The sequence below is a fragment of the Meriones unguiculatus genome, chromosome 12, assembly GCF_030254825.1.
Source record: "Meriones unguiculatus strain TT.TT164.6M chromosome 12, Bangor_MerUng_6.1, whole genome shotgun sequence".
Taxonomy (NCBI): Eukaryota; Metazoa; Chordata; class Mammalia; order Rodentia; family Muridae; genus Meriones; species Meriones unguiculatus.
Window position 1 is genome coordinate 80,050,378 of NC_083360.1, and position 13,744 is coordinate 80,064,121.

The 13,744-nt window shown below is 44.2% G+C and overlaps 1 protein-coding gene across 5 annotated transcripts in view; it reads left to right on the forward strand.

Annotated features, from left to right (window-relative positions):
- Dnajc6 (DnaJ heat shock protein family (Hsp40) member C6) overlaps positions 1–13,744 on the forward strand; it is a 151,276-nt gene that overhangs the window by 124,787 nt on the left and 12,745 nt on the right. For all 5 annotated transcript variants that reach the window (XM_060365974.1, XM_060365977.1, XM_060365975.1 and 2 more), the window contains 4 exons: positions 1,864–2,298; positions 6,827–6,961; positions 7,637–7,705; positions 10,352–10,471. In XM_060365974.1, coding sequence (XP_060221957.1) covers positions 1,864–2,298; positions 6,827–6,961; positions 7,637–7,705; positions 10,352–10,471 — 759 coding nt within the window. The remainder of the gene's footprint in view (positions 1–1,863; positions 2,299–6,826; positions 6,962–7,636; positions 7,706–10,351; positions 10,472–13,744) is intronic.

The following is a 13,744-nucleotide window of genomic DNA, read 5'->3' on the forward strand; positions in this document are numbered from 1 at the left end:
CTACCCTCTTCATTTGCATGGTGTTTCCAAGCCACATCTTCCAAGACTGATGGAGTGTGGTGTATTCTAAGATCTCTCTTTAGGCTGCTGACAACTCGGAAAGCTTAACAAAGTGTTCAGTTCCTGCCTTCAGGCGGATATTCTAAAGACACAATGTTGGGCTTCTGTCAAGCGCTATACCTCCAGCAAGGCAGGATGGTTCTTGGCCTGGCTTGGTGAAGGAAGTCAGCTGGTCTGTATCTGCTAGTAGCTTTAGCAATCATTAGCCCACACAGGCCTCCATCACTGTGCTAGTTTCTCCACACCTGGAGGCATTTCCAGACTCGTTCTCAACCTAGCATTTTACGTTACTCTCCTGAGGGGGCAGCCATTGGCATTCTAGTTAGTGTACACTGGCCATGCTTGCTTTGAAATTTGCACAGGCTAGCTACAAAGTGTGATAGAGAATTGAATAGTCAAGACTTTATATGCAAAAGACGTGGGAATTCACCTTTAGAGATGACTTAGGTAACATTTACATGATTGACTTTGCTCTGTCATGTGAACGTGACAGTATTCCTATAGCCTGTGGGTATTTTCAGTGTTGGATTAAAAGGTATTCACATGATTCCTTTGGATCAAAAGGTTTGCTTACAAAGTTTTCTCTTGAAAAATGGAATGGAATCCTCTCAGACTTGGAAGCCCAGCCAGATGTGGCTTGCAGATAGATGGCTGGCCCCTTTTGGTCCTTACTTGCATCTTTCTCACAGTAACAGTTCCTAATAAGACATTACTCTTCCTTTCCCATTGCCATGTTAATATGTAGAGATAATTTCTGTACAGGCCAGGAGAGATGGCATAGTGGTCTGAGCACTTGAAACTTTTACAGAGGACCATTTGTAACTTCCAGTCACAGGGGATTTGATGTCCTCTTCTGGCCTTTAGAGACACCAAGCACACACACTGTATCCAGGCATACATACACAGGCACTCACACATACACACAAAACAAAATCTTTTAAAAAAGAAAGAGTCTCTGGAGGTGTGAGTAGGTTTTAGCACAGATGTATTCTCTTACCTGTTTGGGATTTTTGCAGTTTGCAAAGGTATGTAAAATATATCACGTAACATCGCCAATTGCATCTCAGATAACAACCTGCAACCAGTGTTTCCTCAGTGGGACATATAAATGACATATAAATGACATGAATGAGGCGGCAGAAGCCTGCAGATAACCTCATATACCCGTGCTGAACAGACACTGCTGCTGAAACTCACACCAAACTTAGATCAGCCCCGCCCTTCCTCCAGAGCTTTGTATTTCAGAATTGGGGTTCACAGTGTGAACCTGCCTGTGGTATAGACAGGTCCTGTTTGGAGAGAGGTAAGGGAGAGCTGTGGAAGAGCAGGGTTTCGAAAGCCACATGAAAGCTTTCCATTTTTCTCCAGCGGACGCGGCTTTCCTAAGCCTATTTTGTGTGGGAAAATATCTCCTTTCGGGACTGTTGGAGGACTGGGAGGCAGAGCCAAGTAGTCCACTTCTTAGGGTGCGCTGCTTCTGCTTCCGGTCACGGGGAGAAATAAAAAGCAGTGAGGGGTGTCTGCAAAGGCCTAGGTGTTACTGTCATTTTCTGTAGCACCCCGCACGGTGCCTGGAAATCAGCATCGAGGTGCTACTTGCTGTTGATCTGAGCTCAAAAAATACATCAGTTATTGCACGTGGCGGGGGTCTGAAAGCACTGTCTGCTCGGGGCTGCCAAACTCAGGTTTGAAAGGACTGGTTTGCTCGGATCTCCTCTTTCTGCAACGACGTGCACACAACTAAACACGCCTGACCCAGTGGCCGGCCATCCAATCATTTATTTGCACACTGGTCTTTCGTAGATCAGAAATCAGAGAAGTCGTTCTGCGAGGAGGACCACGCTGCCCTGGTGAATCAGGAAAGCGAGCAGTCAGATGACGAGCTACTGACCCTCTCCAGCCCGCATGGCAACGCCAACGGCGACAAGCCTCACGGAGCCAAGAAGCCCAGCAAAAAGCCGCAGGAGCCAGCTGCTCCCCCTCCCCCGGAAGAGGTGGACCTTCTGGGTCTGGAAGGGTCTGACGTGAACACGAACTTCTCTCCCCTGGCAGCTCCTCCCAGCAATTCTGAACTGCTGAGTGACCTGTTTGGGGGTGGAGGCGCCACAGGTCCTGCTCAGGCAGGACAGGCCACGGTGGAAGACGTGTTTCACCCTAGCGGACCTGCATCTGCGCAGTCCACACCACGCCGCACTACCGCCTCAGCCACCGCATCGCCAACCCTGAGAGTGGGCGAAGGTAATCTTCCGGTGTTTCTCGGCTCTCTCAGATTTCAGGAGTGACTTTTGGGGCAAACATGTAGAACTCATATGTTTCAATAAGCTGAACTTCTCTGGTTTCCTTGAGAGTTCATTCGGAGAACGTAAGGGAAACACAAATATGGTCCATTTTGGTAGAAAGGTATAAGGATATGCTTGAACTCTTTATTCATTCATTCATTCTGAGAATTTCATACATGAGTACTGTATTTGCATCCTCTCACCCTTTCCCCTTTCCTCCTCCAACTCCTCCCATGTCCCTCCCACTCCCATCTCAAATTCATAATCTCTTCTTTTTTAATCATTATTGTTATATCTACATCCGCCTACTCAGCCCCTTTCGTGTTGCTCATCTGTGTTTAGGACTGACTACCTGGAACTGGGTAACCTATCAGGGAGCTCATCTCCGGGAGCCAGCAGCCTTTCCTCCATCCACAGCTGTTCATCTACGGGTGGATAGAACCTTGTGAAATTTCCTCTGTGTTGGCGTGCCCACTGGTGCTGTGCGGGTCTTTCTTAGCCTGCCGCATCGTTATGATGTCACCGTTGCAGCTTTCCTGGTGCACCTAGAAGGCGTTACCTCAAAACTCAAAGCAGGCATCCTGATCCCTGGGCTTAACTCTTGCACTCTCAATTTTCTCTGCGTGGGACGTAAGCCTTGAGTCTACTTTAGTGATTTCTGCTTGGAGATAGAGACGAATGAGCTATTTATTTACTGCGGCAGCTGATATCTGTTTGATACTAGCCACTTGCCAGATGTGGAATACACGATTGAATATGACTCAGTTCTTATGAAATCCAGTAGACAGAGGCTATTGCTGTCCCCGCTTCATAGCTGAGGAAATGGAAGATTAGCGCTTAATTAGCAGCATTTGTTCAAACAGCTGGGAAAGGATGGTGCCAGGGTCCACACTTGACCTGTAGACTCAGAGCTCTTCATCAGACCCCTGTAATACTTTCCTTGAATTCTAGTTTTCCAGATATATCCTGACTATACAGAGAAGTGTTTGATTGCATCAGAATATACTCAAGGGGCTCAGGCTGGCAGCATAGCTCGGGAGAGAAATGTATCTGGTCTTTGTAAGGTGTCTGAGCCATGCATACTTAGCTAGTTTCCCTTGACACACCACCACAGTCCTTTCCTGGCCAGCCACAGCATTGACATTTGCAAGATGATGTAGCCTTGGTACCAGAGATTCACTACAGCTTCTGAATAACCAGAACAAACCAGCTCCCACTGTGACTGTCAGGGTTAACCAAGCAATGCTACCTTAGAGAGGGTAAAGAGATGAATCTCAACCGTGGGCGCTATTCCTTCGGCTTCTCTGGAGGCTCTGGGCTGGTCTTGGCTTGTGAAGGTCAGTTGGATGCCTCTTGTGAGAAGGGGAATCAGAACCACAGACCATGGGTACAGTTTCAATTGTCAGTGGCTGGATGTGAACCTAGGAGCCTGTGTCCTACATGGTGGCTCTTTCTTCTATGCCTTGCTTCCTTCCATCCAGTTCTGATTTATCAGGATGAAGGTCCATCAAGGAAACAAAATCCCAAGGTCAAAGGCAGCATGGTGTTCCATAGCTGAGTTTTAAGACAAAGCATGCTAAGGGTGTTTGATAATTTAACTCTCCCATGCTGCTAGGTGTGTGTATGTCAGAGCTGAAAGGCACTGTCGGCATGAGTTAATTCTGTCTGTGAAATCATAGATATGCTGAGCCTACCCAGGTGTTAGTGGCAGACCCAGCTGTGTGGCTCAAGTGTTCTGTCCCTCCAGAAAGAAACAGAAGAAAGGATGCCAAGTCTAGAATTAGTGGCCTGCATTTGAATCACAGGACTAATTATTTGGGTGACTTTGTTAAAAACTTAATGTGGCCAGGTGTGGTGGCACACACCTCTAATCCCAGCACTTGGAAGTCAGAGGCAGGTAGATCTCTGTAAGTTTCAGGCCAGCCTGGTATACATAGGGAGTTCTAGGCCAGCCAAGGCTACGTAGTGAGATCCTGTCTCAAATCAAAACAACATAGCAACAAAAACCCTCTTAGTTTTCTTAGTTGGGGATAATGCTTACGGGCGTAATGGTGAGGGCTAACTCATCCACATAATTCACATTTTGTCTTTGGTTACAAGAGAATTTCTAAAACAAGCTGATATTAAAAGTGCTCCAGTAATCTAAGGCGTCTTTAGTGTCTTCTCCATTGATTAGCTTCAAGCTGGACACGACCGGGCTTACTCACTGTCCTCTCTCAGCCACCCTGCAAAGCCTAGTGTTCTCATGTCAGAGAGGAGGAGGTCTCGTGAATCCTAAGTGGGGCAAGGATTGTGAATTCTGCAACATGCTGCCTGAAACGGCGTAGGTATCATCGCTACTGCAGCAAGCCCGATCTGCTGACCCCTCGGTGTTGGGAGAGCGCTGTGCGGGTGAGGTCATAGCTGTAAACTCGTGAGCCACACGTCCCTCTGCATCGTGACAGTGGGAAGTGTCTGTTTGCTGGTTTGATCCTCAGGCTCTATTTCTAGATTGGGTCAGCCCCACTCCAGGAATGCCAGCCGTCATGCTCAGCTGGGTGCTTACGGATTTGGAAGTGACATCTCACTTTAGGTAGCTTGAGGAGATTTTGTTCCTTGCTCAAGAGCGAGAATTCAAGAGGGCGGGTGTCTCCAGGCAGCTCGGTGACTGGGTCACGTTGGTTTCGTGACTCTTGCTTGTGGTTAGCTGGTGTTTGGAGCTGGAAGACTTGAACCTGAGTCTAGCATAGTGTTCCCTGGATTGAACAAAAGCAAATTTCTGTACCTCAGTTTCTCCAGGGATGAGTGAAGGTGACATCACTTCCGTTTGCCAGGGAGAAATTGAGGACCACCCAAGGTCTTTTTTGTAACACAGGATAGCCCCAGGAAGATTCACTATTGCTGACAACTGGGACTTCCCACCTTCTTAACTCCCTTACAGCTTTCTCTAGCTGAGCGGTTCCCATCCTTCCTGATGCTGTGACCCTTTAATACAGTTCCTCGTGTTGTGGTGGCCCCCAACCATAAAATTATTTCATTGCTCCTTCGTAACTGTGATTTTGCTGCTATTATGAATCATAATGCACATGTCTGTGTTTTCTGATGGTCTTAGGAGACCCCTGTGAAAGGGTCATTTGCCCTCCTAAAGGGGGCCGAGACCCACAGGCTGAGCACCACTGCCGTAGCTCCTAGCACGCCATCGAGTCAGTGTTTTAGAAATGTTTGTAATTTGTGGATTCAAGAAGGGATGAGAGTTCAGTTTTACTCGCTGCCCTCATTTTGTTCCACTTTTAGCTTTCAGGTGAGCTGAAGGTCAGTTTAAAACAACGTTGAAGCCAGGCCTACTTAGCCGTGTTGCCTTTTTCTTTTGAGATAGGTCTTACATGACTCAGGCTGAGCTTGAACTCACTTCGTAGCCCAGGATGACCTTGAACTTCTGATGTTCCTATTTCTACCTTCTAAATTCTGAGATTTCAGGCATGCGCCACTATGCCTAGTCTTGTGTGGTGCTGGGGATCAAACCCAAGGCTTCATGTATGGTAGGCAAATACTCTACCAATTGAGCTGCATATCTAGTTCTGCAGTGCTAGGAGTTCCCCCTGCACGGTATTTTCCCACAGTTCCTTTTACATGAACACTCATTAGTCACCAAACCCCTGTGGCCTATACCTAGTTGGGCAACTCATGGACTATCTGTGTTGAGCTTGTTTTCTCGGGCAGTCTGTGTCTATAACTTACTGGTTTTATGTTGCTAATATCTTCAAAAGCTGGCTTGGAGAGAGAGCTCACTGGGTAAAAGAGCTTGTGTTAGAACCTGAGTCTGAGTCCCCAGAGCCCACAAAAAGCTGGGTATGTAGGGGTGGGCATCTGTAATCCTAACACTTCTGCAGTGTGATGGAAAGTAGAGGCAGACATCCCCAGGAGCTCCAGGCCTGAGGTAGGAAGCAGAGAAATGAGACCGTCTCAGACAAGGCAGAAGATAAGAACAGATACCTGTACTGTGGTGTGGTGTATACACACACACACCATACACAATTCACACATACAATGTACACATACACATACACAAATGTACACACATGCATACGCACACAATACATACTTGTACCACACACACCACATACACACCACACAGATACATATATACACACATACACACAATACACACCACACAAACACGCACACATACATGCACACTATACACTACACACAGGCGCACGCACACACACAGGATTTATAGAAGCTAATTGGACCCTCATTTAGAGTTACGGCTTTTCTAATCAATAAGTCCAGACTCTTTCTTCTCCCGAGGTGGGGTGATTCCTGCTGTGTCGGGACCCACTGTTGGTTCCCGAGAAAGCTGTAAGGCTGGGAGGGGCTGAGGGAAGTCAAGAGGAAGCACATCCTTATCGGTTAAGTATCTGGCCAAGTCATAGCGGCAGCCGCTCAGTATTTACAGCGCTGTTAACTGACAGGATGAAGAGATGCAGTTTCCCTTTGTTTTCCAGGTGCCGCCTTTGACCCCTTTGGAGCCCCTGCTAAGCCACCAGGTCAGGATCTGCTGGGCTCCTTTCTGAACACGTCCAGCGCTTCTAGCGACCCCTTTCTGCAGCCCACAAGAAGCCCTTCCCCCACCGTGCACGGTAAGAAGGGGTTTTCTCCTCCATTCGGTGGAGTAGTGGAGTGGTTTTTCACAAGACTACACTAAGGGCCGAGATGTGAAAGCACCCCCACTGTGTGTGTGTGTGTGTGTGTGTGTGTGTGTGTGTGTTTTCAGTCCCACCTGTAATGCTAGTTTAGTGACTGAATTCTACTGATTTTTATGGGCAAAGTCCAAGGGAGAGAGCCTTTCCTCCAACAGCACATTTTTTGAATGGCCCAGAATATTAAGTATAGAAGTAGGGTGCACAAAGATGAATGAAACAGTTCTTGCATTGAAAGAACTCACATTTTAGTGAAGACAGACATGTGCACAATTATAATTCCAAGTTGGTGCATCCAGAGGTAACATAAAGGCAAGCCAAAGAAGGAGCAGAGAAAGCCTATGCTTCTACCAAGGTCTGGTGAGCATGCGCAGATGAACCCCCCCCCCACGCTGTTGCAGAGAGAGAGAGAGAGAGAGAGAGAGAGAGAGAGAGAGAGTGTGTGTGTGTGTGTGTGTGTGTGTCAGGGGGTGGGGGATAGAGGAGGAGGGACGAGTCCATGAGATACTGTGTGTGAAGCCATGCAGGCTAGCAAAATATGGCTTTGCTCTGCGCAAACTCAGAGGAGGGGGTTCTGAGAAGTCTTGTTCTCGTCTGTCTTCCCTCTGTTGGCAGCTTCTAGCACACCTGCTGTGAACATCCAGCCAGATGTTGCGGGAGGTTGGGACTGGCCTACCAAACCAGGTAAAGACCAGCAGCTGATCTTTTGTACGTATGTGCCCAGTGGCAAACACATGGCCTTCACACAAGATGAGGTGGATGCTGATAGTCCTGAAGATCTGCATTCTGGCAGCAGTTTTCCCAGTGCATTTGGTGACTATTTAACTTTCCAAGACTCATCTGCTACAGAATTAGACAGATCTGCATTGGTTCTACCACTTACACGTTCCTGGAAAAAACTTTTTTTTTTCCTTTTGGATAAAAGGAAAACTCAGCTTCAGTTTTCTTATCTGAGAAATGAGGCTAACAATGTTTTTTTTTTATCCTACCCAGCAGAGTAACTGTAAGTAAAACAATGTAGGTGCACTCTCCCTCATTGCTCATGACTGAAACTCCACACCACCACGTAATAGCTCCCGTAGCCTCCTTTCCCTAGCCCCAGATACCCAGCACCCTACTTTCAATGAGTTTGACTGGGTAAGTTCCCTGCTAAGTCACAGCATTTGTGATTTTGTGAGCGGCTTATGTCATTTTACAAAATGTCCTGAGGTTTATCCGCATTGTAATCCATAAGAACATTTCTTTCCGAGGCTAACTCACATTTCACTGCCCACATGATACCACATTTTCCCCCCTGCCTTTCATTTGCAGTGGACAAGGAAAATATGTAATGACCACGGTTGTGTTCTGTCTCTCTGAGGTTCTTATTTTAATCAATACCTTGGCTATATTCCCAGGAACATGGATGCTGGATTGTGATGCTTCTTAGTTTGTGCCTACTGCTTCCCACAGTAACTGTACCATTCCCATCCCCACCCTTCGTGTACAAAGATTCCAGTACCTTCTCCCTCTTACAAACACTTGTTATTATATTTTTGGCAGGTGGCAATTCTGACAGGTGTTTACTTGATTTATATCTACTCTAACAATCAGTCACTGTGGTGATTTGAATAAGAATGACCTCCACATGCTTATATATTTGACTTAGCCAGACTTGGTTGGTGGAGCTGTTTGAGAAGGGGCTGGTGTGTCCCTGAGAGTGGGCTTGAAGTTTCAAAACCTCACCCCATTCCCAGTTTGCTCCTTATGCTCCATGCTTATGGATAAGATGGAAGCTCTCAAGTGTTACTCCAGCACTGTGCCTGCCCATGGCCTTCCTCCCAGCCAGGATGGTCATGGACTCTAAGCCTCTTAACTGTAGGCTCCATAATCTTTTTCTTCTATAAGTTGCTTTGGCCATGATGCTCCATCACACTAATAAAAAAGTAACTAGGGCAGTGATGTTGAGAATCTTTTTATGTCTTGTGACCATTTGTAAATGTTCTTTGGAGAAATTACTTTGGCCTATTTTAAAATCAAGGCACTTGTCAATTTATTATTAAGCTTTTTAAAATACATATTCTGGGTCAAACTCCTTATCAGAGTAATGGTTGGCAAATATTAAAAATATTTGTTCCCCATTGTATACCTCACTTTTTTTTTTTTTTTACTCTGTTGACTACTCTCCTTATCATACAGGTTTTTCTAGTTTAACTTGTCTACTTTTTGCTTTTGTTACCTGTGACTTAGAATTTTTAAAAATAAAACGTTCTCATAGCCAAACTTTGGGCAGAGTGCAGGGGATCTTATGAAAGAAGGGGGAGATAAAAAGACCGGGAGGGGACAGGAGCTCCACAAGGAGAGCAACAGAACCAAAAAATCTGGGCACAGGGGTCTTTTGTGAGACTGATTCTCCAAACAAAGACCATACTGGAGATAACTTAGAACCCCTGCAGAGATGTAGCCCATGGCAGCTCAGTGTCCAAGAGGATTCCCCAGTAATAGGAGCAGGGACTGTCTCTGACCTGAACTCAGTGGCTGGCTCTTTGATCACCTCCACCTGAAGGGGGAGCCATAGAGAAAGACAATGCAGCTAGTCCTGATGAGACCTGATAGGCTAGGGTCAGACGGAAGGGGAGGAGGACCTTCCCTATCATTGGACTGGGGGAGGGGCATAGGAGAAGAAGATGGAGGGAGGAGGGGGGGAGGGGGCTACAGCTGGGATACAAAGTGAATAAACTGTAATTAATAAAATTCAAATTAAAATTAAAAAAGTTAATGGGCTGGAGGGATGGTTCAGTGGTTAAGAACACGCCTGCTCTTGTAGTGGGCCCAGGTTAGATTCCTGACACCCACATAGCAGCTCACAACTATCTGTATGTAGCTCTAGTTCCTGGGAACGTGATGCACTTTTCCAATCTCTGTGGGTTTTGCCAACACAGGGTACACAGACACACATGCAGGCCAAACACCCATGCACATAAAATAAGCTATCCATACAATACATTTTAAGTTAAAAATGTTGTTGAAGATGGGAAGCAGGCTCCCCAGGGTGGCAGGGGGAGTTCAGATCCAGCCTGACTCCAGATCTCTGAAGACAGAGAAAGTAGGATAGGAGCGATAAACAAGGGAAAGAGCATGCACGGACAAGGACAGACACAAGCCTGAGCTGTGTCTTCTCCTTGTTTCAGGTCACCACTTGCCCAGATTGGAATAACAGGATCTAGGAACTCCCACATCTCCAAACCCCATCCTAATTGGCCTTAGGGACAGCTGAGCAGGTGCCCTGAGTCTCTGGTTCTCCAGCCGCAGGGAACTAACTCTTCTTCAATGGTCTCCATTCCTTTTCAGGGGGTTTTGGAATGGGGAGCAAATCAGCCGCCACCAGCCCGACAGGCTCGACACATGGCACCCCCACGCATCAGAGCAAGCCCCAGACTCTGGATCCCTTTGCTGATCTGGGAACACTAGGTAAAACTTACCAGGTTAAGATGTGAACAATAATACCTGATGCTAATGTTGACCGGCAGGGACACAGGCGCAGCTCCGCACTGTTCCTGTGACAGCGAAAGACTTCCCCTTAATCTCTTTGGAACCTCAGCTCGGGTAAAACTGGATCCTTGGCCTCAGTGCGAACCAAGAGTTGGAGTTGAAGCACTGGTGCTAAGAGAAAGAGGAGTACGGGGGAAGAAATTAAGATATGCTTGAGCTCATTGAAGTAGAGCCAAGTGTAAGTATCTTAGTATTAGCCATATTAATGAGGTTGTAGAATGGCTCCAGAGGCATCTTGGATGGGATTATAATCTGATAAACAACAGTAACAGCAATAATAATAATAATAATAATAAAAAAACAGAGTTACTAAGGTTACACAGGGAGTGCAGTTCATGCTCTTTTACTATAAAGGAGTTTTAGGTGAGATTCATAAAATAGTGAAGGTTTTCCACTGGGAAGAGAGAAAGGCTTTCAGCAAATACTCATTATGTTAGAATTCTTCTTTCTTAGCCAAGAACAAGCCAAATACAAAAGCAGTGGATGGAAATAAATGATTAAGATCGAAAATTATTGAAATAGAAATAAACAAAGTAATACAAAAAAATAAAACAGTGAAGGAATGAATTGATAACTAAGATGGGCAAATCCTTCACCAAAGTAAAGAAAGAGAAGACCCACATGAATACAACTAGAAATGAAAAGGGAGAAATTATGACAGGTATAAATGAAATTTGTAAAATTATGAAAGCATATGTTAAAAACTTATATTTCATTAAATTGGGAAAGCCAGAAGAAATGGTTGCATTTCTAGGTGATTTGACCTAACAAAGTTAAATAAAGATGGAAAACAATTCAAGCATCTCTGTAACAAGCAAGGAAAATGAAGCAACGATCTTAAACAAACTACCTTCCGAAAACCACAACGACAAAACCCCCAAATCCACAACTGAAAACCTCCAGGCTGACTTATGCCAGAGCATTACAAAGTAGTAGTACCAACCTTACTCAAAGTAGTCCATAAAATTAAAAGAAAGGTACACATCCATACTCTTTTTTTATGAAGCCAGCTTTATCCTGATACCTAAACCAGATAAAAACACAACAGCAAAAATTTCCCTGATGAAGTTAGGCAAAACAAACAAACAAACAAACAAACGAATAAAAACAAAACAAATCTCAGTAAAATAGTTGGAAACTGAATTCACATAAAAATGATCATTCACGCTGATCACTTCAACTCCATTCCAGAAATGGAAGGGTAGTTCAGCATATACAAATCAATAAATATAGTATATCATATAAGTGGATTCAAGGACAGAATTCTTGACAAAACCCAACATCCCTTGATGACAGCTTTTGAAAAGCTAAGACTGGAAGGAACATACCTTAATATAGCAAAGGCTCTATGTGACAGTAAAGCCAGTGCTAAATGGAACAAAACTCAAAGCATTCATCCTAAAATAAAAAAATGAGACAAAGATGTCCATTTTCTCCACCCTTATTCAATATAGTGCTTGAAGTCCTAGCCAGAGTGATAAGACAGGAAAATTAATTAAAAGGGACATAAATAAGAAAGGAAGAAGTTAAAAGCATCCTTATGCTATGGTATATGGTTCTATACATTAGACACTAAAAAGACTCCTCCAGAAAACTCTTGCTGAAGTTGATAAATGCCTTCAGCAAAATAGCAGAATAAAGAAAATAACATATAAAGTCAGTATCCATGCTGTATAATAATAATATTCATGCTAAGAAAGGGAACAAATCCTAGTCACAGTTGTCTCAAAAGCAATAACAGAAGATCGCAAAACCTTTCAAATAAACTAACCAAGGAAATGAAAGCTCTTCATAATTGGAAACCTTAAAATATTTATGAAAGAAACTGAGGAAGACATTAGAAGATGGAAAATCCTCCCATGTCCATGACTGAAAGAAGTAATGTTGTAAAAATGGTCATTCTGTGAAAAAGCAATCTACAGATTTAATGTTACACCATTGAAAATTCCAGTACCAGCACTAGAGAGATGGCTTAGCAGTTAAGAGCACTGGCTGCTCTTCCAGAGGACCCAGGTTTAATTCCCAACATCTACATGGCTACTCACACTTGTCTCTCACTTCAGTTCCAGGGGATCAGACACTCTCACACAGACAATATAAATTAAAAAGAAACTAATTCATATGGAGTCACAGAAGAGCACAGATAGCCAAAGAAATATTGAGCAAATATAATGCTTCTGGAGATATTGCCACACTCGAATTACTACTGCAGAGCCATAGTAATAGATACATTGTGGAGTTGACACAAAGCCAGAACTGTGGGTCAGTGAAATAGGACACCTAGAGGTAACACATGCAGCTACAGCGACGTGCTTGTTTTTGTTCATTTGTTTGACAAAGATATCAAAAATACACACTGTAGGAAAGGTAGCATTTTAAACAAATGGTACAAACTGGATATCTATATGTACAAGAAAGAAAACAAATCCCTGTTTCACTTCTCATAAAAACCAACTCTAAGTGGATAAAGACCTTCATGAAAGTCCTGAACTCTAAATCCATTAGAGGAAAAAGTAGAGAAAACTTTTCCTCAAGGTGTCTACACAGGTAAGGACTTTCTCAAGAGAACTGCAGTTGCTTGGGAAATATTTCCAAAACTTAACCAATGGGATCTTGTGAGATTAAAAAGCTTCTGTATAGCAAAAGGAAAGTTAAATGAAGATATGGCCTATAGAATCGGAGAACATCTTTGCTAGCTTTACATCAGACAGTATTAATATCTAGAATATAGAAATAAATATAGAGTAAAGAAACTAAGCAAAAATAATCAAACTCAAGTTGGGTAGTGGTGGTGCACACCTTTAATCCTAGCACTTGGGAGGCAGAGGCAGGTGGTTCTCTTAGCTCAAGGCCAGCCTGGTCTACAGAGCAAGTTCCAGGATAGCCAGGGTTACACAGAGAAACCCTGTTTTGAAAAACCATCAATCAATCAATCAAAGTCAGTAAATGGACTGATAAAATGAACAGTTTTCAAAAGGGAGAGTGAAAATACCCAATAAGTGATATGGAAATATGTTCAACCTCACTAGGCATCAGAGGAATTAACATAAAAATTGCAAACATCCATTTTACCCTAATCAGAATGAATGTCATTAAGAAAACAAATAAAAACAAATGCTGGTGAGGATATGGACAAAGGGAACCCTTACACATTATTGGTGGGGATATAAACTAGTAGTCCCAATGGAATTT